At 42.7% G+C, this 23,361-nt stretch overlaps 1 protein-coding gene across 3 annotated transcripts in view; it reads right to left on the reverse strand.

Moving 5' to 3' along the window:
• The window catches only part of CREBBP (CREB binding lysine acetyltransferase), a 146,782-nt gene extending 123,427 nt beyond the window's left edge, over nucleotides 1-23,355 (reverse strand). For all 3 annotated transcript variants that reach the window (XM_019660332.1, XM_019660330.1, XM_019660331.1), the window contains exon 1: nucleotides 22,847-23,355. In XM_019660332.1, coding sequence (XP_019515877.1) covers nucleotides 22,847-22,931 — 85 coding nt within the window. In that variant the 5' untranslated portion in view covers nucleotides 22,932-23,355. The remainder of the gene's footprint in view (nucleotides 1-22,846) is intronic.
• Between the last annotated feature and the right edge of the window lie 6 nt (nucleotides 23,356-23,361).

Genomic DNA, 23,361 nt, shown 5'->3' on the forward strand with positions numbered 1-23,361 from the left:
GGGGAAGGGGAACAGACAAGTTGCTGTCCTTTTGTTCTTCAGTCTAGCTATAGAGGGCAGTGTCACTGGCCCTCATGTGGGATCCGAACCGGGGCCCTGCTGCTCAGAGCTGGCGTCCCAAGCCAGCTCTTAAACAATGCACCCACCACTCGGCTGGCCCTGAGAGCTTCCTTTTCTTCACAGAACTGTGGCTACCCTACTCAACCAGGAGAGGAGACGCCACTCACACACTAAGGATGGCTGCAGCAAAAGGGGCAAACATCTGAGCTGAATTATCCAACCCTGGAACCGCCCTACCTACAGACTTCTTGTTCCAAGAGAAAATACATTTCCTACCACGTAAGCCATTCTAGCTGGAGTTTAACGTAACTTGCAGCTGAAGGCATCCTGATATCTCCATCATGTCTACGGATGTGGTTCGAACTCCGTATGGCATCTACGGCCATCAGGATGTGGCCCCTGCCCACTTCTCGGCCCTTCTTTCCCAGGCACCTCCTGACACACCCTGTCTTCCAGCCCAAACAGTCACAGAATAGCAATCTTTCTTCTGGATGCACTCCCTCGATCGAGAACCCCACCCCGGTCCCACTCATATCAGACACAGCGACTATGAAGACTTTCTTTAGGCTACCCCTGCAGAACTAGTCCCTATTTTCAGCCTCCAAAGTCCTCTGTACATAACATGCTTAGTTAACCACCTCTAACACACACGTATTTCTTCTTACCTGACTGTAAGGAATTAGACATTACACACACACACACATATTTTTGCAGAGCCTGTAAGAGTAAGCTGCAGGCGGTATAATCCTTTTCCTCCCAAGTACGTCACCATCCATCTCCTAACAACACCCTTTTATACAAGCATAGTGCATTTATCAAATTCAGGAAACCTAACCTCGATACAATACTTAATGTATCGATTACCCTTACTTCGATTTAGCCAGTTGTCCCAGTAATTCCCTTGATCACATTTATTTTCCTGATCCAAGATCCAATTCAGGATCCCAGTGCACTCAATTATCGTAAGTTTGTCTTCTTTCATCTAGAAAGGTTCCTCAGACTTTGCCTTTCAAAACTGACATTTTTAAAGAATATAGGCCAGTTGTTGGGGCTGCTTCCTCATGGCTACAGGACACGTAAATATGAAGAAACAACAGGAGTTGGCTCCTGGATATAGCAGGCAGCTAGCTGAGAGAGAACCACTGACCGGCCTTGCTGCTGGCAATTGCCCAGCTTCTGCATCTCAACACGGTTTTGCAGATTCCATTTCATAGCTTTTATGGTGCTATGTTGTCCTGAATCTGGAGATACATGAAAGTCTCCAGATACAAAGAGCACATGAAATAAGTAAAAACAAAACAAAGCCTCAAACATAACTAACATTTTGATTTGTGTCCTTCCAAGTTTTGTCCACATGCACACACATTTCTACTCAGAACTCTAAAAAAAAAATCATTCTGTGTATGTTTTTTAAACGTAATGCTCCTTAATCTACAAACACAAAATCGAAACTTCATCTAAATCAGAAAGAGGGTGCCATTATGCCAGCGGTAGGATTTCCTTCCTATTTGCAGGGGAGGGGACAAAAAGCCTGTGCTGAAGCTCCCCAACTGGCTCTTCCAAGTGTCCCAAAGCCCTTTTCTTAAGAAAGGGGGGCCAGGCAAGGACAGCAGCAGGTAAACCCAAAAAAACAATTAGATAAACACGGCAGTGTCAGGGTCTCTAGTCCAGTCTAAGAACTGGGAAAAGGTCACCTGGAATTGGAACATGAGTTCAAATCCTGACTGTATCAATTACCCAGTGCCCTTGGGAAAACTGATTAACCTCTGAGTCTTAATTCCCTCCTCTGTAAAACAGGGACATCCGTGTCCCAGGGTTACACGATGAAAGCTAGATGGAGCACTTTGTGTCACAGACACTGGTTAGCTTCTTCTATCCCACATGAAAACTTTAAAATTTCTTACCTTTAAAAATTCACCTACCATCCTCCCACTCTCAAATTGACCAATTTTCTTCTGTGGTTTATTCTAACTCTAGGCCAAAACGCAACACACGACTTTTACAATTGTTATAGGGCATTACAATTTGGGCTCATGTTTTGGTTTTGGTTTTTTATTGGTCTGTCATATTTTGTCCACTTTGACCACTTTTTCTCATCCTGTTTCAATCCAAACACATCTTACAACTGTTTGAATGTGAGAAGATTGACTCATTTGACTTATGTCCTCACCTACCAGTCCAAGTACATATGAACATGTATACAACCAAATACACAGGTGTGGCTTTTTAGAAACACAAGACGGGTTGTGCAGGGTTTGTGGAAGGCACATCCATACTCACACCATCACCCTTCTTCTCACCATTAATGTTACTGCTTCTCCCTATTCTCTAGTTCAAAAAATTGACAAAGGAGAGTGAAGAAGGAAAGCCAGGATGTTGCAACACTAACACAGCTATGCTTTCTACACACCAGTGTCCCAACACCCAGGTTGAGCAACAGCAATCTGAATCATGGGAAATTCCTACGATTCAAGATGCAGCACTACCACTTCCAATCCCAGGTAAATTCCCGCCTCTCCACAGCCAAGTCACCGGAGGCCCAGAAGAGAGCAAAGCAGAGGCTGACTGAGACTAGCGGGCACCCAGCTTTCTAGGGGTTCACCTTTAGCAGGAGACTGTCACACAGCAAAAAGCAAACACAGCCTGTCATTATTCATCATCACCAAAAATCAGTATTTCACCTTAAACAAGGAATGAACTGCTCTCAGGTACTCTGAAAACAGCTTTTCATTTTACAGAATCAAATACCAGCCAGGTAAGTGGCTGAATCAATCTGTCCAGCCAATAACATTTGATAACAGTTTTTTGAAAAAAGTTTCAAATGTGTCAGCTAAACAAATCATCCACAAAACACACCTTTCCTCAGGTTTTCTAAAGTCACTCCTGTCTTAATACCTTATATATTTTTTTTCCTTCAAATGCATTTGGAGCCCCAAATCTCTCTGTATTGGAAGTATTGATTTTTCTGTCAAAGCGTGTACAGACCAGTTTATCACACCTTCTAATGGTCTTAAAATCATACTATCAACTTCCCATTTTAACTCATGAGGCTGTAACCAGCACCACGAAAGCAGGATCCTGTCTACCCACTGCTGAGCATAAGATGGTTGACATATATTAGGCCCTCAACAAACATCCACATGCTAAATGAGTGAATGTTACAGAGAAGAATGCCAGAGTTACAGACGATACATAATCAATTTAAGTTGCTTGTCTAGCCAAAGACATACAGTAGTAATCTTAACATTTATTACTACTTACTTAAAACAGAAACAAAGAGAACGAATTTCAATAATCAATTATTTTGAAATGTTACATTGTTCTACTCATCTGTCTTTTTACAACTTTTTATCTTCTAGGGGACCACTTCACTCTCCAGCTACACTTCAGCATCAGGAACCCTCTATCCTATGGTTGATGCAAAGATTAAATGGCATAATGTAGAATGAGAAATGGTACTGTGAAAAATAAACTATGTTAAGAGTTTAGATGATGTTTTGTGTTCATGTTTCTCTACTTCCAAGCATGAAACTCCCCTCCCACAGTTATCTTCTTACCTCACAAACCCCTTACTTCTTTCCACAGCCTTTATCCCTGTTAAAAACAAAACAAAACAGTTCTGCTTTCTTGAAATTTTTTTCATAATTTCTTTATATTTTCCTTGGCATTGCTTGCACTCTGACTATTCACATGCTTCTATTAAATCTTTCAAAAGCTAAGCACTTTATTCATTCACCCTGGAAAAATTTACAAAAATAATTATTATCCTTCAAATCTGGATACAAAAAATTGATCCAACAAGAGCAACGCATCCTGGAAAAGCTCACATCTAATGCTGAGGAATCCACAGATTGGTAGACACTTTTCACAGCGTTATTATTCTTAGATGACCTGCAGACCAGTCTGGGTCTCCTCAGTGCTTCATTAACACAATACCAGTTAGACATGGGCAATCCAGGAAGCACAGCCTAGGGTAGTGAAGAAAGTACCCAGCCAAGTCTTGATTCAGCTCCATCTGTCAATTACAACTAAGCCTCCTTATGTGTGCATCTTCAGCTCCAAAAGGAAATGAGTACCTGCCTCTAGGATCACTGATGAAAAGAATTAAATCATTCAATATGTATACAGCACTGAGTCTGCCATACAGCGAGGGCTCAATAAATATTAGGCATTATTATCATAGTTACAGCCCCATCTTTCAAGGTTACATGTCAGGACCTGGCACCTTATGCCTGGTACAGGGTTCATGGTCAGTAATTGCCATTCCTCTGTGGTAAAGCCCTAATGATCTGAGACAATTATAGAATAAAAGCTTTAAAAATTCTTGGGGATCGTGTAAATAATGAAACAATTCTCCAACAATGGAGAATTAAAATATAAACAATAGTAATAATAATGAAAAGGAAAAAAGTACTGTTTTATCAACATTTATGCCATTAAAATTTTTATCTAGGCATATAAACAAGTTCCCAAAAGACATCTTAACCTTTATTTCTTTTTACAATGACTATTAGGAAATAATTAAAGCAAATTCTTTCTAAAATCTTCTGAGATTCAGACTTCTTTTATGCAGATACACCACCCCCTAATTAGTACAGAACAATGAAGTTTTACTTCACTCTGAACTGCGATCTTATATTGAGCAAAAAATCTTGCCCTTCCTCAGAATCACTATCTGCTCAAGAGCCAAAGTAGGCGTGGCTGGGCAATCACCTCCCTCCCAGGCCTTCCTACAGTGGGAGCAAGTTCCTGCTCTCTCCCGGGCCTTCACTCCATGCGGTGCTGACTGGGCTTATTTGAGTCTCAAGTAAAAATCTCAAATAAAAATCTGTCCTCCTCCACCACCACCACCATCGCGCCACCGGCACCAGCACCACCAGCCAGGATTATCATCTCATTGAGGAAGGCAGGCCACAGACACTATGTCACAAATAAAACTGGTAACACATACATGTGAGATTTTATAGCCAGGTGGAATAAGGAAGTGAACAGAAGCAGGAAAAGCTTCAAATAAGAGGCAAACTGAGCAGAATTTTAGAGAGAAAGGACACTGAGAAAAGAGAAAAGAACATTCCAAACGGACAGAGGTAAGCAGGCTCAACAGAGTTTTGCTGTGGTATCAAGAAAAAGAACTGCAAGATGGCAGGATTCCCCCTGTAGGTGTGAATTCGGTTCAGTAGGAGGGACCTCACTAGAATGCTCCAAACAAGGAATGGATCTTCTTGGGGAAGATCATTGTCAACGCCCATTTAAATAATTGTTCATCATACAAAGCAGAGCATATGACAGAAAAATAATAAAAAACGCAAAGTCTATCTTCTAGACAGCGGTTCTCAACCTTTCACAGGGGTCGCCTAAGACCATTGGAAAACACATATTTTTGATGGTCTTAGGAACCAAGACACCGCTCCTCTATCCGTCTCCAGGCCCACATGCAGATACGCCCACATATGAGTACCCAGCGACCTCTGTGAAAGGGTCATTCGACCCCCAAAGGGGTCGTGACCCACAGGTTGAGAACCGCTGCTCTAGTATGAATACAAATGCTGTATTGAGGTTGTAAGACAATTCAATTTGTTAAACCCTAATTTATGGCAATTTATGGGACAAATATTCATGTTACAAAAGGATGCATCCACGGGGACTCTTTAGATGGAAACCTGCCTAGTAAGTACCTTTAAATATTTAAACACCATGAACTATACTGTCTGAAGTGAGAGGAAGAAAACCATGCTATTAGAACTGAGATAAAACTACAATACCTTAGAAGCTGTAATGTAAATCAGAGGAGAAATTCCTGATTCATAAAACTGCACTTTGTATACAGTCCCTGACTTACAATATTTTGACTTACAATTTTTTGACTATATATGGTGCAAAAGTAACACACATTCATCTTTTGAATTTTAAATTTTGATCTTTTTCCAGGTTACTGATAATCTGTTGTGCTATATTCTCTTCTGAGGCTAGGCAGTGGCAGCATGCTACAGCTCCCAGCCAGTCATGCAATCATGATGGTAAATAACCAATACTCTACGGTGTTTTCATTGTGATAGATGACTTTGCCCAACTGTAGGCTATGTAAGTGTTCTGACCATGTTTAAGGTAGGCTAAGCTAAGCTATCATGGTCAGCAGGTTAGGTATAATTAAATGCATTTTCGACTAACGACACTTGGAACTTACAATCGGTTAATCGAACATAACCCCATCGCAAGTCGAGAAGCATCTGTAATTTATCAAGAATAAGTATACCCTGGGCCAGCTGAGTGGTACAATGGTTAAGAGCTGGCTTGGGATGCCAGAGGGCCCCGGTTCGGATCCCACATATGAGGGCCAGTGACACTGCTCTCCACCGCTAAGATGCTGAACAACAGCTCAACTTGGAGCTAGGCTGCCGTGAGTCGCTGGCGACGGTGTAGGCTGCAGCCCCTGCTGCGGTGGGTTGCCATGGCTACCATGTGTAGCCAGCAGCCTCTGTGAGCGGCTGTCCAGAAGCCGGTGACTGATCTGCCTCGCCAGGGAAGAGCACAATGATGGTGCCAACTTGGGCCAGTGAAGCAACGTCCTCTACAACTAGACTGAAGAACAAAAGGACAGCAACTTGTCTGTTCCCCTTCCAATTCTCCAATAAAAAAATCTTAAAAAAAAAAAAAAGAATAAGTATACCCAGAAAAAGTAAAATCTACTTTGTATGCTAATTTACTATTAAAATTTAAGCATTTTCGGGCCGGCCGAGGGGCTCAGTTGGTTAAGAGTTCACTCAAGAGTGTGAGCTCTGAGTAACAGTGGTTCAATGCCTGGCCCGAGCTTAGCTGCCGCTGAGCTGCCAATAGGCAGCAGGTTGGCTCAGGTAAAAAAAAAAAAAAAAAAAAAAAAATTTAAGCGTTTTATTTTTTCCCATCCCAAATGCACTTCATGGTTACTCTGCATGAAGTATCAAGAAATCTTGCTTCACTAAATGTTTGCTATCTATGTACCTTCCAATTAAAGGACCCAAGACAGTCCTGATTAAAAGTTCTTTGTTACACTGGACTTTAAATTGATTATCAGTCCTAGAATCACAGACAGCGTCTTATCTTAGTTTGATGTTGTACCTAGAAGTTCCAGGAGAGTGAGGACAGTTTTAAGTTGCCTAAATGTGGTTTGTGTGCTGCCTCCCTCAGCCCTGAAGGGTTGAGAAAAACCTTCAAGGGACAAAAGTGGCACAGAAGGTGCTGTCACAGCAGCAAGCCACCACCACACTGACCATAAATTACCCAGCAGCCCCTAAGCGGTAACCAGATGGTCCGGAGCAGAGGGAGCAGAAAGGGGTTTGCTGTTCTCCAGCACCACGGGCACCAGGACCCAGGTGAGGTGCTGTAACCAGCTGCCTATCCACCCTGCAACCCAATTACAGGTCCTGGAAGAAGAGGAATGTGGGGGGCTGAGCTAGGATCCAACCTCTGCAGAAGCAACCCCCACCCCAGGTGCCAGGCCACTTCAGGATATCTGGCCACAGCCTAAGCACTAGCAAGCAGAGACCAAGTCCTTTGGCCCAAAGCTGGGAGCTATGGCTGGCAGGCAGCAACACGAAGTCAGGAGGAGAAAGAACGTATTTTGGGGGTGGCCAGTTAGCTCGGTTAGAGCGCAGTGCTCAAAACACCAAGGTTGCTGGTTCGATCCCCACATGGGCCACTGAGATGCACCCTCCACAACTAGACTGGAACAATTACTTGACTTGGAGCTGATGGGTCCTGGAAAAACACACTGCTCCCCAATAAAATTTACAAAAAAACAACAACACGGGCCGGCCGAGTGGTGTGTTGGTTAAGAGCTGGCTTGGGACGCCAGAGGGCCCCAGTTCGGATCCCACATATGAGGGCCAATGACGCTGCCTTCTATAGCTAAGATGCTGAACAACAGCGCAACCTGGAGCTGGGCTGCCGTGAGTCGCCAGCGACGGCGTAAGCTGCAACCCCTGCTGCAGTAGGTTGCCATGGGTTACTGTGTGTAGCCAGCAGCCAGGCCGTACAGAAGCCGATGACTGATGTGCCTTACCTGGGAAGAGCGCAATGATGGTACCAACTTGGGCCGGTGAAGCAACGTCCTCCACAACTAGACTGAAGAACAAAAGGACAGCAACTTGTCTGATCTCCTTCCCCCAATTCCCCAGAGCTGTTCCCATCCCCCAATTCCCCAATTTAAAAAACAACAACAACAACAACAAAGAATGTATTCTGGACTTAGAAGGTGCCAGCGTATAACATATGGACTACAGTATACAACATGTGTGGACTATATGAGCGCCCACAACAGGAAATTAACGCATTGAGTTAAAAAAATCACCAACATCCAGACAATGGAATATTATTCAGCACTAAAAAGAAATGAGCTATCAGGCCATTAAAAGACATGGAGGAACCTTAAATTCATATTACTAAGTGAAAGAAGCCAATGTGAAAAGACTATGTACTATGTAACTATATGACATTCTGAAAAAGGCAAAACTATAGAGACAGTAAAATGATCTGTGACTGTCAGAAGTTGGGTAGTGTGAGGGATGAGTAGGTGGAACACGGGATTTTTAGGGCAGTGAAAATATTCTGTATAATGGTAGATACATGTCATTATACATCTATCCCAAAACATAGAATGCACAACACCAAGAGTGAACCCTAATGCCAACTATTAACTTGGGGTGATTATGATGTGTCAATGTAGGTTCATCAATTTTAAGAAATGTACCACTCTGTGGGGCACACTGATACTGGGAGAGGCTGTGCATTTGTGGGGGCATGTGGGAAATCTCTGTACTTTCCTCTCAATTTTGCTGTGAACCTGAAATTGTTCTAAAAAAATAGTCTTCAAGGAAAAATAAAGTCACCCTAAAATCATAGATAAATCACAAGCAATTGAGAAGCACAAAATGATGGAGAATCACAAGCTAAAGAATAACGTATCATCAATTAGACTACATTAATAAATAACACGCACAAAATATCTAGTGATGTCTATGCTGGGTTTAAGTGTGCTGTCTTTAAAGCTTTAAGAATACCAACATACAAACTCTCGGAGAACAATTTGGTGATATGATCAAAATTATAAATGCATACTGCTTTTAACTATTAATTCCATTTTTAGGAATCTGCTCTACAGATGAGCACATAACCGTGCAGAGCTATCCACTAAAGCACTGTTTGTGAGGACAAGATTGGAAATAACCTGAACATCCATCAGTGGGGAGTGGATTAAACCAATTATGGCCCATCTCATATAATGGAGCACTAGCAGCTACAGAAAGAGATAATGAGGAAGCTCTCTCCACGTGCTGCTATGTACAGGTATGCCACAATGTGTTCAGTATGCTACCTTGGGTAAGAAGAAAAGGGCAGGAAGGGGGCAAGAAAAGACAGCGTCTGCTGGAAGAGAGAAACCCTGGAGAGAGCGCAATCTACTCACATCTGAGGGGACAAGGTGGAGGGAGGGAGACTCACTCTACAAATCTGTGTCCTCTGATTTTTCAACCATGTGAGTGAACTACCTGTTTAAGTAATTAAAGAAACTGATTTTTTCAAGGCAGCCCCTGGAGTGTCCAGGCCCAGGTGATTAGCTTCAGCTCAGGTGATACACCTGGAATACGTCCAGGTGTTCCCAGTTCCAGGTAGGAGTGTTTACCATTTGAAGATGAAATCTGAAATGGGCTCAATATTAGTTTAAAATATTTTTAGTGTTCAAATGAGCTTAAAAGGCAGTCAAATAAAAAGTACTTTAAAGAAAGGCTTTTCAAAAGTCCTATTTTTTTCTAAAGTAATGTGACAATCTACATATAACATTTTGTACCTAACGTAGTAATAAGATAAATGTTGCTCACATCAGGAAAGCTGACATTATTTCAAAAGAATCAGAGAAACACTGCCTGACAAGGTCTTGTAGTTCCCAGCGCATCAATGGACAGCCCTCTAATAAAAGGATTCTGTTCAAATCGGAGCTTGTGACAAAGGAAGTGATAAGTGGAAATCACACTAAAACACAATCACATTTTCAAATCTTTGGAGGACACTTCTAAGTTAATTTACATTTTGTTCAAATCATTCTTGCTAAAGGTCTAACGGTTTTGCAACAGGAACTAACCAAAGCTCCACTTCTCACCATTTAACAGATTCTTTTAACCACAAATACTGAAAATGTTTTGCTTTGGATTTGATTTACTTTTTAACTAGTTTTTCATGACAAAAATTATGTTATGGGTTTGTTTTTTTAAGCATTCAGAAGACTATAAAGTGAAAAGCAGGGAGCCCTCCCATATCATCCCATCCCCCACCTCCAAAAAAAACCAATTTTTACAGATTTCCTATGCATAAGTTAGTATATATCTTTTTACCCCTAAAAAGGATCTAATTATCATTTTTGTTCTCCATCCTTTTTATGTGAGGATTCCCAAACTCCTCTTCTCTCTTAAGTACCCAATCACTCTCCCTCCCCCAAATCTGCAAATCTGCAGAGAACTCAGCTACTCCTCTTCTGAAGGACTTCTGGGTCACCTTAGTGTTTTGCAATCTCTAGATTAATTAACTAAATTAATGAAAAGGTCTGGAGTTAATATGAATATTCTTAGAAGTCCTACCAAGGAAGAGACTGATTTTTACTTAATCTGCTTGATGTAAAAGTTACAGATATTTGTATATCAACTAATAAAAACTAGTCTTTAAAATATTTTTCCAGAAATTGGGAAACAGAACTTTGGTTGTACTGGTTTTATGATACGCAACATGATGATGGTAATAAAATCTCTTATATTCTTCATGATGACATGAAATTAATGTTTTCAAAACCTCTGTTCTTTCTATTTATGTAGAATAGTGAAAACACTAAAATCATTTTATTTAAGTATAATACCCAAACATTTAACCATCAAAAAAAGGACTTTTAGAATCATGACTGCTCTTCAAATATTTCTAACAGCTCTAAGGTATTTATCAGTCCAAAATGCAGTTATAATAGAACAACAATGTTCCACTTTGGGAAGAAAGAGTAAGAGAAAGCATGTGCTTATATACACACAGCACATCTCTAGAATGATATATACACTGGTTGCCTACGGGAAGTAGAACTGGGAGACTACAGAAGCAGACAGGAGAGGGAAGCTTTTCATTCAACATTCTTTTGTACTTTTTGGAATTTTGAACCCTTATGAATATGTAACTATTCAAAAGAATTTAAAAAAAAACAACTTTTAAAAGAAAATTCTGTTTTTACAAATTTCCTAACATCTTAAATAAGAACACCAGTTCTGATTCTTAAGCTGCTTTTCAAGGGGCCTTTTTCCTCCCACAAACGGGGTTTGGGAGGAGAGAAGGCAGTTGTCAACTCTCCTTGCAGATAGGAATTTGGATGGAAAAATACACCTTGGAAAGGCTAGACTAGACTTCCTCTAATTACCCTGGAAGTGATGCATTTCTAAAATTTTGTCTTGTTTTTAAAGCCCTAAAAGAATGCGCTGGACTCTGTGGTCTGACACTGGAGGCTCTCCACCACCTTACTTTACCCTGCCTTTGGATGCTCAGCCTGACTCCCACTCACAGCTCATCCTGCAAGAGCCTGGGTTTCCTTCCTCTAAGAAGTTCCCCTGACCACCACACCTGAAGCATTTTGTTTCTTCCCGTCACATCTCTGATATGTCTGCAATTGGACAGGCACTGGCAGGACTGCTGGGTTGCCTGCCTACACCACTACACTTGAGTGAATTCCAAGAGGCCAGAGCCACCACTGTTATCATCACAGCCTAGCGGGGTCCCACATATAATAACACATAATTAATTTGAATTATACAAGCATTTATATATTTGTTAAATAAAAGAATAATATGGTAGAATTGAGACGGGGGCCCAGGCCCACCTAACTCCCAGAGCAGGACCACACCAGCAGTCTCCACCTCTCAAAAGCAAAACCACACTGCTTCTAAATGGTAGCCCATTGAACATAAACCAAAAACAAAGCTGGTTTTCGCAAAAACTGTTATACACTCAAGATTTTATACCTCCAGACCTTCACACTTGCTGTTATGCTGTTCCCTATGCCTAGATAGTACCCAGCCCCCAATCTCCTGTTCATCCTCAGGTCTCAGCGCTAATGTTACTTCTCCAGGAGGCCTTCCAGTGCCCTTCAGAACAGACTCTCTCCTGTACCATAATAATGCATGAGCCTCCCCTTGAGGTGCGAGGTCACACCTGACTATAGCTGTCTCCCATGAAGACGCACACCGGACCTGCTGTGTTCACGCTAGATCTCCAGGGCTGACACCACAGCGTAACAAATATTTTCTAAATGAGTCAATAACCCTAAATTTAAAGTGATGAATATTTTTGAAAATACCTTCTATCTTTAAAAGACAATCCCTTTAAAGGAACTTTGTCCTTTAGATCATAAATATCTTAAAGAAAACTCTAACAACTGAAATAAGCAAATGTACTTAGGCCTGTGCTATACAATAGAGAAGCCAATAGCCACATGTGGCTATTTACATTAATAAAAATTTAATTTAATTTAATTTAATATTTAGTTCTTGAGTCACATTAGTAATAGTTCAAATGCTCCACAGCCACAAGTGGCTAGTGGTTCCAGCACTGGGCAGAGCAGATAGAGAACATGCCCATCATCACAGAAAGTTCGATGACACAGTGCAGACTTAGAGATTACCATGAGAACAGTGGCATTTCAAGTTAAGGAAATGTCCAAATCCTGTCACTTACTGTTGAGAAGGAATCAGTTTTTCCTTAAACTTTCAAAGATTGACAACATCACCAGTGCAAGCTAAAATGCTGGTTTATCTCTTGATAATGCGAATGATTTCCTCAGAAATTTTTTTAATTTTTATTTTATTATTTTTTATATTAGTTCAGGTGTAAAAAAACAACATAATGATTAGACATTTAATACCCTTCACAAAGGGATAGCCCCACCAAGTCTACTACCCCTCTGACATCGTCTATAGCTGTTACAATACCATTGACTATATTCCCCATGGTGTACTTTATATCCTGTGACTGTATACATATATGAAATTATAGTTGACATTTAATATTATTCTACTTCAGCTTCAGGTGTACAGTGCAGTGGTCAGGCATCTACACAATCTAAGAAGCGATCTCCCCGGTAAGTCCAGTGTCCATCTGGCACCCTATTATCTTTACAACATTATTGATTATAGCCCCCATCCTGTATTTCGCATCCCTGTGACTACCAATTTGTGCTTTCTAATCCCTTCATCTTCTCCCCCATCGCCCATCCCTCAGTTTGTTCTCTGTAACACCTCAAGAGATTGTTTAAAAGAAGCTCAACTCTGGGCAAGCTGTGCTCTTCAAACAAAAAACAATCCCCATAGTAGTAGAGGCACAACCAAAACGACAGAAAATCTATCAATACTTTATGCCTTCTTGTTATTTTCAACAAGAGAAAATTCCCACAATACAACAGGGAGCTAAATCCCTTCCTTTCAAGACCAGTGGTAACTGAACCAAAGAGTAAATTAAATTTCACTGATATTTCTTTTAACCAATCACCCTGACTAAACTGGATAGTGATCCCAAGGCCATTTTCTCCCCTAACTCTGTTTTCTAAAAAAGAATAACTATTTTTGTAATTTCACCACACTCGCTTTCCCTTTTTCTCCAAGTCCTAACCTAAATCAAGTCCTTATTCTGAAATACTACAAAAACAGTTCCACTTAGACTTCAATTTCCCAATAAAGAAAAGCTTTTAACTTCAAGCACAGACTGAATAAAGGGTGTCAAACTATTCCCAGTTTTGTAGGATTCCTGAATCTCAGCTTCTAATTCATTCTTCTGTAAGCTAGTACTGAGACTACAGTAGCCCTGGTGCTGCGAGCCAAACAGGCAAGGGAGGCATCTTCCCATTTACTCGGCAAGAAATTTCCATGGACCTGATTTTGGATCTGGCCCCTAGCCTATATTGTCCCAGCCTTCACCAGCCCAAGAGGTAGGTAACATATATATTTCCCCATACAATTAAACAATAATATAGCTGCCACAACCTGCTATATGCCAGGAACCATAGTAGCCCCAACATACCAAACTAATCAAAGTGAGGAAGAATGGAAAATTCTAGGGGGGAAAAATCTATTTTAGAGAGGGATGACCCTCCCCCCACCGCACCAAAGCTCAAATGTAAAGCCACTGGCCCAAGTCACACAGCTGTTGAGCTGACAGCCAAGACTCCGCGTCCACCCTGGGCAGAGGCAGGGCTCCCTCCTTACTACCTCGCTGCCCACATCCCATATAAAAAGCTCTGACATTTCCTTCAACTCTGAGTCATGGTTAGAAGGTTCTACTTTTAATCAGGTGACAAATACTCAAAATATTTTAATCCAAAGGAATTGGGTCAAGCTCTTATGGTCCATAATTGTCAAAGCAAACCCTAATTATTTGATAGATTTCTACAGTTCCCGAGTGTCATCATTCAGTTTGCAATCAAATACCAAAATCTGCTTTATTTAAATATTGCACAAGTCTCTCTCTACAGGTTATTTTAAAAAACAGTAGCTTATTTTTGATATTTCATTGGTTATTCTCACTACAAACTTAAAATATGTATAGATGGTATTTTTGATAAGAAAAACACAAAGTATTCGGGGGCGAGTGCAAAGGGAAGCTTTTGAATTATCAAAAGATCTTGCTTTACAACAGAATTGCACAACCCCATTAAACAGCTGCAACTCTTAAGAAACACCTACTGTATACGGTAAAGACAAGTATGTTAGAAAGACTGGCAAATTAAGAGATTTTCAAACAGTAGCAGATGGGATACCTAGAAATAGGAAAGTCAGGTTTAATTAGGTAAATTTTTTTTTCACCAACAGATTTTACTATTCTTAGCTATGGTTCAGCTAAACATTCTTTTGATTAATGGAAATGAAACATGGGGGGAAATGTCACATGGGATGATATGCAAGTCTTTCTAAGGGTAAGGTTTAAAAAGAAAGAAATTTTTACTTTTAGACAGAGTTAAAAAATAACCTTGTTTCCCAAATTTAGAACCAGAAAACACCCTAAAGGCAGTTTTTCAAACACAGCAATAGTCATTCTCCATATTGTCTAAGAACGGACGGGGTGAGGGGACAGACACACACACCTGTCCAAAGAGCTCTCCCTCAAATGAGTGAGTCATTTCTTTTCCAGTCAAAGGTCTGCTCTGCTCCCACGGGACCCTGTGCATGGCTCTATCTCAGTCCTCCTGTCAGGGGATCACAGCTCCCACGCAAAGTCAAATACGCAAAAGCCCCCCCAACAGGCACTGGCAGAGGGCTTACACTTCCCCATCAGTGATGTGCTGCACTTGAGCACGTTCATGAAAGTTAAGCCTAACACTAACTTGGAAAGTGTGGCGTCCCTTCCCCCAGTTTGTGCAGGGGCTATGGACAAACATTCCAGACCCAAGGAGCCCACCAGCCAAACGACAGAATTCTGAGGGAGGATTACTAGGAAAAGACCTCAGAGTGGACTGAGGGAACACCAGGCTCATGTACTGAAAACCAGAGGGCACAGCCAGGAGTTTGAGAGCTTATGAGAGACTGGGACAACCACAGAGGACGCAGATGAGAGCAACAGGCGGATCACACCCACAAAGACAAAACTGCTGTGAGTGGCTACTGTCTTTTCCAACGAGAAGACAGAAAATCAGCAGGCTCCCCAACTGCCTGGTTCCTCACTCAGGTTCAGCACAAAAGGCCCAGAAGGCGCCCGAGTCCAGGTCCACAGGATACTCCTGGTGTGTGCTTCCCCTCACCAAGGCCCCTCGCCCTTCCCAAGGTAGGTCTGTCGCAGGTGCTACCCCCACTTGGACACCTAGCCCTGGGCTTCCGAGCATTCAGTAAATAGCAGGTCTATAAATGAAGCCCTCTTTGGGTTGTCCTTTCCAACTCATGCATTTTAGCATTTGACTGAACTTTTGTTTTCTTTCCTCAAATTTTGCCCCTAAGTCTTACCTTGTCAACACAGTTTTAAACTACTCAGAGGCATCGATCAGAACCCTTTGTACACTGCGAGTGCCTATTCCCTATCAGGTACCTCAGACTGAACTGCAATATACCCCAGTAAAGAAACAGAATCGCATATTCATTTGATACTTAAAACAGTCCATGAAATATGCTTCAAAATTAATAAGAATTTTCAGAACATATTACACCACTTAAGTTTTTGCAACTTTAGAATTTCATGACCTTTGTTCCTATTTTAAAAAAATACAACTGAAAATGGAGGCAAAATCAATAGCATTGATTATATAATTCTTGGCTACATACTCACCGAGTGGGCTACAATACAACAGATCTGTCTGCTTGTGATTCTGTATGGATATGAGTACATGGCTACTGTCAGTTCCAGAACCATTGACAAACAGTTCTCTGGTCCAATCAGCAACTCCTAGTAAATCTGGACTACAGGGCACACCCATTTTCTCTGGTAAGGACAGTACCGGCCACCATGCACTAAGCATTTACTCAGACCTGGCACTTTTCACATATCATCTCATTCTACCCTCATAACCATCCTTTGAGATGAGAATGGTTATTATCTCTATTTTACAGATGAGGAAACTGAGGCTCAGAGAGCTGGTGTAACTTGACCAGGGTTATGATGCCAGCAAGGGGGAAAGGGTAACCGCACCCATTCAGCCTGGCTCCAAAGCCAGTGCTCTCATGCCCCACGCTCAGTCAACACCACAGCCTGTGTTGCCAACACCGAGAGCCGCCCAAGCAGCCTGTGAGAACCCCAAACAGGCCCTGACACGAGCATTCCTACAGCCAGCCAGGTTGGCCCACGAGTGAAAATGCACAGGTGCACATCTGTTATCTCAAAAGAAACTGGGGCTAGGACAAACAGACCCTAAGATTTGTAGCAATGAGCTTAAATCCCAATCTTATGAGAAAAGCTGTGAGAACTTGGAAGGGCAAATACACAACATTCATTCACCCATTCCCTCAACTATTTACCGAGGGCCTAACATGTGCCAGGTACTGCTCCCAGCCATGGGAATTCGACTATGAAAAGCTCTCACAAGCTCTCAGAGCTGCTCACCTTCAAGTTTCACTAGAAGATGTGGACTTGGAGGACTTCAGGCGATAAAGTAAGAAGGAAAATACTGTGTAAGTCACTGGGGTAAATGAAAAGCAAAACAAAAACAATGAAAGCAAACAAAACAATGAAAAGCAAAAAGACAAGCAAACATAACAATCGCCTTAATTAACTGGGTTTTGTTAAACTTTTAACAGTAATTTTAAATTAAGCAGTACATAAAACTGTTACAGAGGAACAAAGACAGAGAGAAGGGTTCTCTATGAGCTTCGAAGTGACCCCAGACTCTGCCCAGCTGCAGAGGGTTTATCACCCCTGCTCCCTGTGCTTCAGGGTCAGCAGTCAGACCAGCACACAGTAGGTGCTCAGAAAACCTGTGCTGGCTGCTATTCGACTACTCTTGTCCTTGAAGCCTTCAGAGACGGCTGAGATGGCACAGCCTGGCAGTCCTGTGCTCCCAATGGACTCTCAGAGCATGAGTCCCACATTACATCAGAACCACACACTGTGGCCCAAGGGCCAAATAGTTTTACTGGCACACGGCCGTGCCCATTGCTGTAGGTCTGTCCAGGGTTGCTTTCACGCTAAAATGGCAGCGCTGAGTAGCTGTGACAGAGACCATATGGGCTGCAAAACCAAAAATACATTCTCTGGCCCATAACAGAAAGTTTGCCCACCCATGTGTCACATAAAAAAGGTTTGTGGGCCGGCCGAGTGGTGCGATGGTTAAGAACTGGCTTGGGACGCCAGAGGGCCCCGGTTCGGATCCCACATATGAGGGCCAGTGACACTGCTCTCTACAGCTAAGATGCTGAACAGCTCAACCTGGAGCTGGGCTGCTGAGAGTCACCTGCGACGGCGTAGGCTGCAGCCCCTGTGGCAGTGGGTTGCCATGGGCTACCGTGTGTAGCCAGCAACCAGCGTGCGCGGCCAGCAGCGGCAGTGAGCGGCCGTCCAGAAGCCGGCAGCTGATCTGCCTCCCTAGGAAGAGCGCAATGATGGTGCCAACTTGGGCCACTGAAGCAATGTCCTCCACAACCAGACTGAAGAAGAAAAAGACAGCAACTTGTCAATTCCCCAATAAAAATCTTAAAAAAAAAAAAAAAAGGTTTGGGAATGCTGCAAACTACAGCCCCACTCTCCAGACTCACAGCCCATCAGTACACGATAGCTCTGGGAAAGCCCAAGGTAAAGTTCCTTGACTATTCCCAACCTCATCTGAGCACAAAACCTTTTTTGAGCAACACCTCTTCACATGCCCTCTAGTTTCTTGGAATATGCTCAAAGTGCTGGTTTGAATAAGAAAAAGAGGTGGTGTCCTGAATAATGTTACCCCAAGAACTGAACTGGCTTAAAGTACATTTCATCTTAACAAGGGAAGGCACGCTTTTTTATTTGTAACTATTTATTAAACTAAATACTTTTTAACTATTTTGTTTTCAAACACACTAAATAAAAATACAAAGTTGGCACTTATGTAGCCCCAAGTAATCTCATACTTTGTCACACAATTACAACGGCACAAGTCGGAAGTTGTAAAAACACTGGTTAACAATCTAAGCATCAACTTCCAACTGCAGGATTAAACTTCAGCCCCTTTGTAACTCATTTGCAATTATGTTTAAGAATTACAGAATCCAACTGGAACATTCAACAGGAATGATTCTCAATCTTGATCGGCTGTCAAGGGACCTTGGTGTGATTCATACTCACCCACCATCGCCCAAGACACTGTTGGAGACACTGTTCAAAAGCCCCTACTTTTCTAATAAGGAAATGCAAAGCAAAGTCATGAAAAGCCCTGGCCCTTGATGTCTCTATGAAACCTTGCATTTCCTTCCATTTAGTCAAAACTTAATTAAGAGATAAAATAATTTGACTGGTCCTCAGTTACTCACTGCAATAGCCTGAAGGTGAGATCACACAAAGGTGAGGCCTGGGGGAATACCCTGCTGCCACCAGAAGCAGAAGGAGGCGGCCCTGCCCTATGCCCCTGGCAGGAACACAGGCCTGCTCCCCCCATAGTTGGGTCACAAACTTTCCCCAAAGGGATTTAACTGCTTGCTGGAGTTAACGCTATTGAAATTTGCCAAGTACTACAGTCTCCTGAGTCCATGATTCAAGCAAATTCCATGCTCATGGAAGCAGATTTAGAAAGTGAATATACTTTATAGATCGATCTACTTTAATGATCTAGGTCTGGTGCTGGTTTTGACCCTTTCAGTTACTTTGGGCAGATCACCTCTTTCAAGTACGGTTCCTCAACTGGAAGCGAGAGGAACAGAATCTCCCTTTCCTACCTATGAGGATGCTGTGAGGACGACACTGAGGTTAGGGAGAAAAACACCCTTATATGTAAAGCATTGCGCACACATAAAACATCATCATTTTGTTGTAAAAGGCATTTTGGTTGATAACCATATTTACCACAAGCTTTCTTTAAATGTGGTTTTCTACTGCATTTAAAGGGATTCACATTATAAAATATAATCCCAACTGCTTAGGGACACTTATACAGATGAAATAAACCTATGTTCAATTTTCAGAAGGCAGTCTTAAAAAATTGTTTTATAAATAGTCTATTTGTTGTATGTAAATTTGGCCTCAATTAAGCTGACAAAAAAAGCCTACTGCTTGCCTGGATATTTATTTCTCCTACACTGTTAAATCATGAATCCCTGCTGTTAAAAGACACTAATATGCTGTTTTAATTTGGACGTTTCCAAAACACACAACTATATACTGGTAACATAAAGTCCTACTTCTGACACAGGGTGCCAAGTAAAGGAAGACTACAGTTGTGAGAAAGCATTTAAGCCTTCAATGTAAAAGAACATGCTACTTCAACAACATCTGATACCATTAAATTCTGTGCCACTCCAGAGCTGAGGTTTGGGTGGGGTGAAGAGCACTGTTTTTCCTTCCTCCCCTTGCTCCCTTCCTTTGGGTGCATTTCCTATTTCCATATCACCTCTGCACGCTCTCCTCAGTAGTCCCTGACTTCTGCCCGTCATCAGTGGCAATGGCATTATCACTCGGAGATGCCACCTTAACCATGGAGTGTTTTATGCACATCCACGCTCCTGCTGCTAGACTGCAAGAGCCCTGCGGGCAGCACTCTGGCTAGTAAGCTACCCAATGTCAGGGGTCCTGTTCTCTCAGCCAAATGCCAGCCCCCAGACTCATCTGCCAGACACCAATGACTCCACAGACCAATCCCCAGACATGCACTGCATTGTAGCAGTCCCAGGAGCTCTTGTTTCTCAGGCCACCAAGGCCCCTTCCCACTCCTTCTAACCCCTCAGCTCTTCCTATGCACAGAGTTCCTCTCCCTCAAATTTTATCACATGAGCAGGGACACACATTGGTCCACCTGGCCCAATTTTCTCCTAGAAGCCTCAAACGCACTCACTAAAATAAGGTTGAGTCTCTCACCAATGTTATTCCCACATCTCTCCCCACTTTCCCACCTAACCAAATGTCTTCACACCTTTGATTGTATGAAATGTAATTCCTTTAGTCCTGTATTTGCTTAATCTACATCCTTAAGATCTGTCTTAAGACAAGTAGTTACAGGAGACAAGGTTGTATACCTTGTTTAATGTGTTTGATGATTCCCTTCCTTGGCCCCCAACAAAATAGACCCTTTCACAATAATGTGATATGATCAATGTGTAACATGATGTGACGAATGTGTGAATTTTATTCTTTGGATTATTTAACTCAGAGCTATTAAAAATTGACCTTTTTGTTCCACACTTGGAAAAGTAAAAGAGCCCCCCATACCTTACAAGTATCAAAATTGGAAAGGAAGGGAAAAAAATTTGGCAAGAATGGAAAATCCTTTCTGATAAACTTTGATGTGATTTGCAGCACATTAAGTAAGTATCCGACCATCCAACAATAAGAATACCCAAAAGGCCATCCTTTGGGCTCCATCTTGGAAACAGCTGGATATATACAGTAGGGCAAGCCTTTTCCTTAAGTCTTGTGTTACCAATCTGTTCCTCCGTATTAAACAAAATCTGCAATAACCTCATTCAACAGTAGCAAAGTTGCAAAGCCATCCAAAGTTACCAGTGTCAGAGACAAGCTTCAAAGCTGAACTTGCCTGGTATGATTTACTTTTCATATGATTAAAGATTTTTCCCTCAAACAAGGCAAGATTAATGAAGCAAAGGAGATTTGCAGTAAATGGGCATTTAAATCACATTGTTTCCACATTTGTCACTTCAGGTAAGGTGATTTTACAAAACTAATATCAAATGACTCTTTATTAGTTTTTTAAAAAGAATATTATTAACTTCTATATTCCATGACACTTATTTACTCCTTCCCACTGTTTAACAAATTTCATTTTAATTACACAACAATCTCCTTATGATGGATTTTTATGTAAATTGTTTCTCTCATTTCTACGTTATTCTAGGAATTGCATTAAAACCAAAGCCATAAAATTCAAGTTCTGTTTCAACAGAATAGATTTTTAGACCACTAGTAGAAATATGCTAGTGGTCAGTCAGAGAAATATTTGCAGAAGCTGAACAGCTGTGTCTACCGCAAATCTGAAGGCATTGCTGCAGCAAATCTAATTCAATTTGGACTCATTCATTATAAACTGATTTTCAGATGCTGCTACTGCAGGACGGTACTGGAAAAATGCAAGCTGCGCTGGAAACAGAACTGTTCCCAGAGGCGACAAGTTTTTACCGCAAAGGAGAGCTCTTTTAAAAGAGGAAATACAACTAATTCTTAACACTACCATGAACCAGCCCAGAAGAACCCACAATTATTAAATGAATAGAAAACTAAAATACTTCTCTGAGGCAATTGATATGATTACCTAAGAAAGTTTTCAAGGAAGCTGTTTAATGAGAAAAATATTTATTCAGTATCCTGGTAAAAGAATTGATTTTGAAAAATCGTAATTCCTGTGTTCCTTAATATAATTTTTTATACATCTACGCTGTAAAAGTAACACGAGCTCAAATGGCGATCGCAGTCCAAATGAATCTGCTATTAACTTTCTTTTAAAGTTATACATGTGAAATTAAATACGCCACAGCAACTTTTAGGACATCTTGCTAATGAAGTTTGGGGTTGTGAAAAATGGAATGACTCAGGTGACCAAACAACAGGAGTTTTCAAGATAACGACTACTGTGCTCCCAAAGAGAACGAAGCACATTCCAAGAAACTTCTAAGTCGTAACTCATAAGCTGGCTGCTAACTCGGACTGTCTTCTGGTCGCGTTGTGAAAGTGTCACCAATTTAGAAAACACTTGGGGTCCTCTTTCGGCTGCACTATTTGCTTCTCTATCCATCAAACTTACCCTTCGCTGTCATCCCTCCAGACAGCCACGCGTGTCGACACACGGCGGCAGAGGGAGGAGTATGGAATCGCCACGCAAAATAAAACAATCTCCACTTTACTTTTTCTCCCTGGAAGTACCACTGGGTTTCCAAGCGAGGAGGGTCCACCAACTCCGGGAAACCCGAGTGTACCCAGGTATGTGCGGCCCCACTAGGGCTCCACGACAGTCTTCCTAAAAACTTCCCCTCTCCCGCAGAGGTCTCGGGGAAGGGGCTGCTCCGGCCTCCACTTCGGGGAGCTCCGCACGCCCGCCAACGAGTGCGGCTCTCCCGAGGACACTCACCTTCGGGGGTATCTGACAGCGACCGCCAAGGCCCCCCCAGTCCCCGCTCGGGCCCCTCCTCACCTGTGCTGTCATTAGCCGAGAAGCCGGGCGAGCTGAGTTTGGCTCTTTTCGGGTTGGGCGGTCCGTCCAGCAAGTTCTCGGCCATTTTCACCTGCTCGCGAAAACAGCCCCGAACGCGGGCAGCGAGACCGGCGAGTGCTCCGAAGCGGGGTTCGGCGCCGGCCCCAGCCGGCTACGAAGGGAGAGCAGCGAGCGCGAGCGGCGAGCCGCGAGCGAGCGCCGAAGGAGAGGGAGGGCGCAGGGCCGGGTGGGGGAGGCGGCGGCCAAATCTCAGCCACAGCAACAGCGCCCCGCAGCGCTCACCGCCCGCCCCCGGCCGCTGCCGCTGCTGCCGCCGCCGGCCGCGGCCCCCTCATCCCCTGCCCGCCTCCCGAGCGCGACACTCCGCGGCGGGGGCGCCCCGGCGGCCCGGCCGCCCCCACGGGCCCGGCTGGCAGCGACGGCGCCCGGCTGGCCGGCTCAGGCAGTCCCCGGGAACATGGTGCCGCCGCGCCGCCGCCTCGCTCCCCCCCCCC

Source organism: Hipposideros armiger, unplaced genomic scaffold (genome assembly GCF_001890085.2).
Source record: "Hipposideros armiger isolate ML-2016 unplaced genomic scaffold, ASM189008v1 scaffold_315, whole genome shotgun sequence".
Lineage (NCBI taxonomy): Eukaryota > Metazoa > Chordata > Mammalia > Chiroptera > Hipposideridae > Hipposideros > Hipposideros armiger.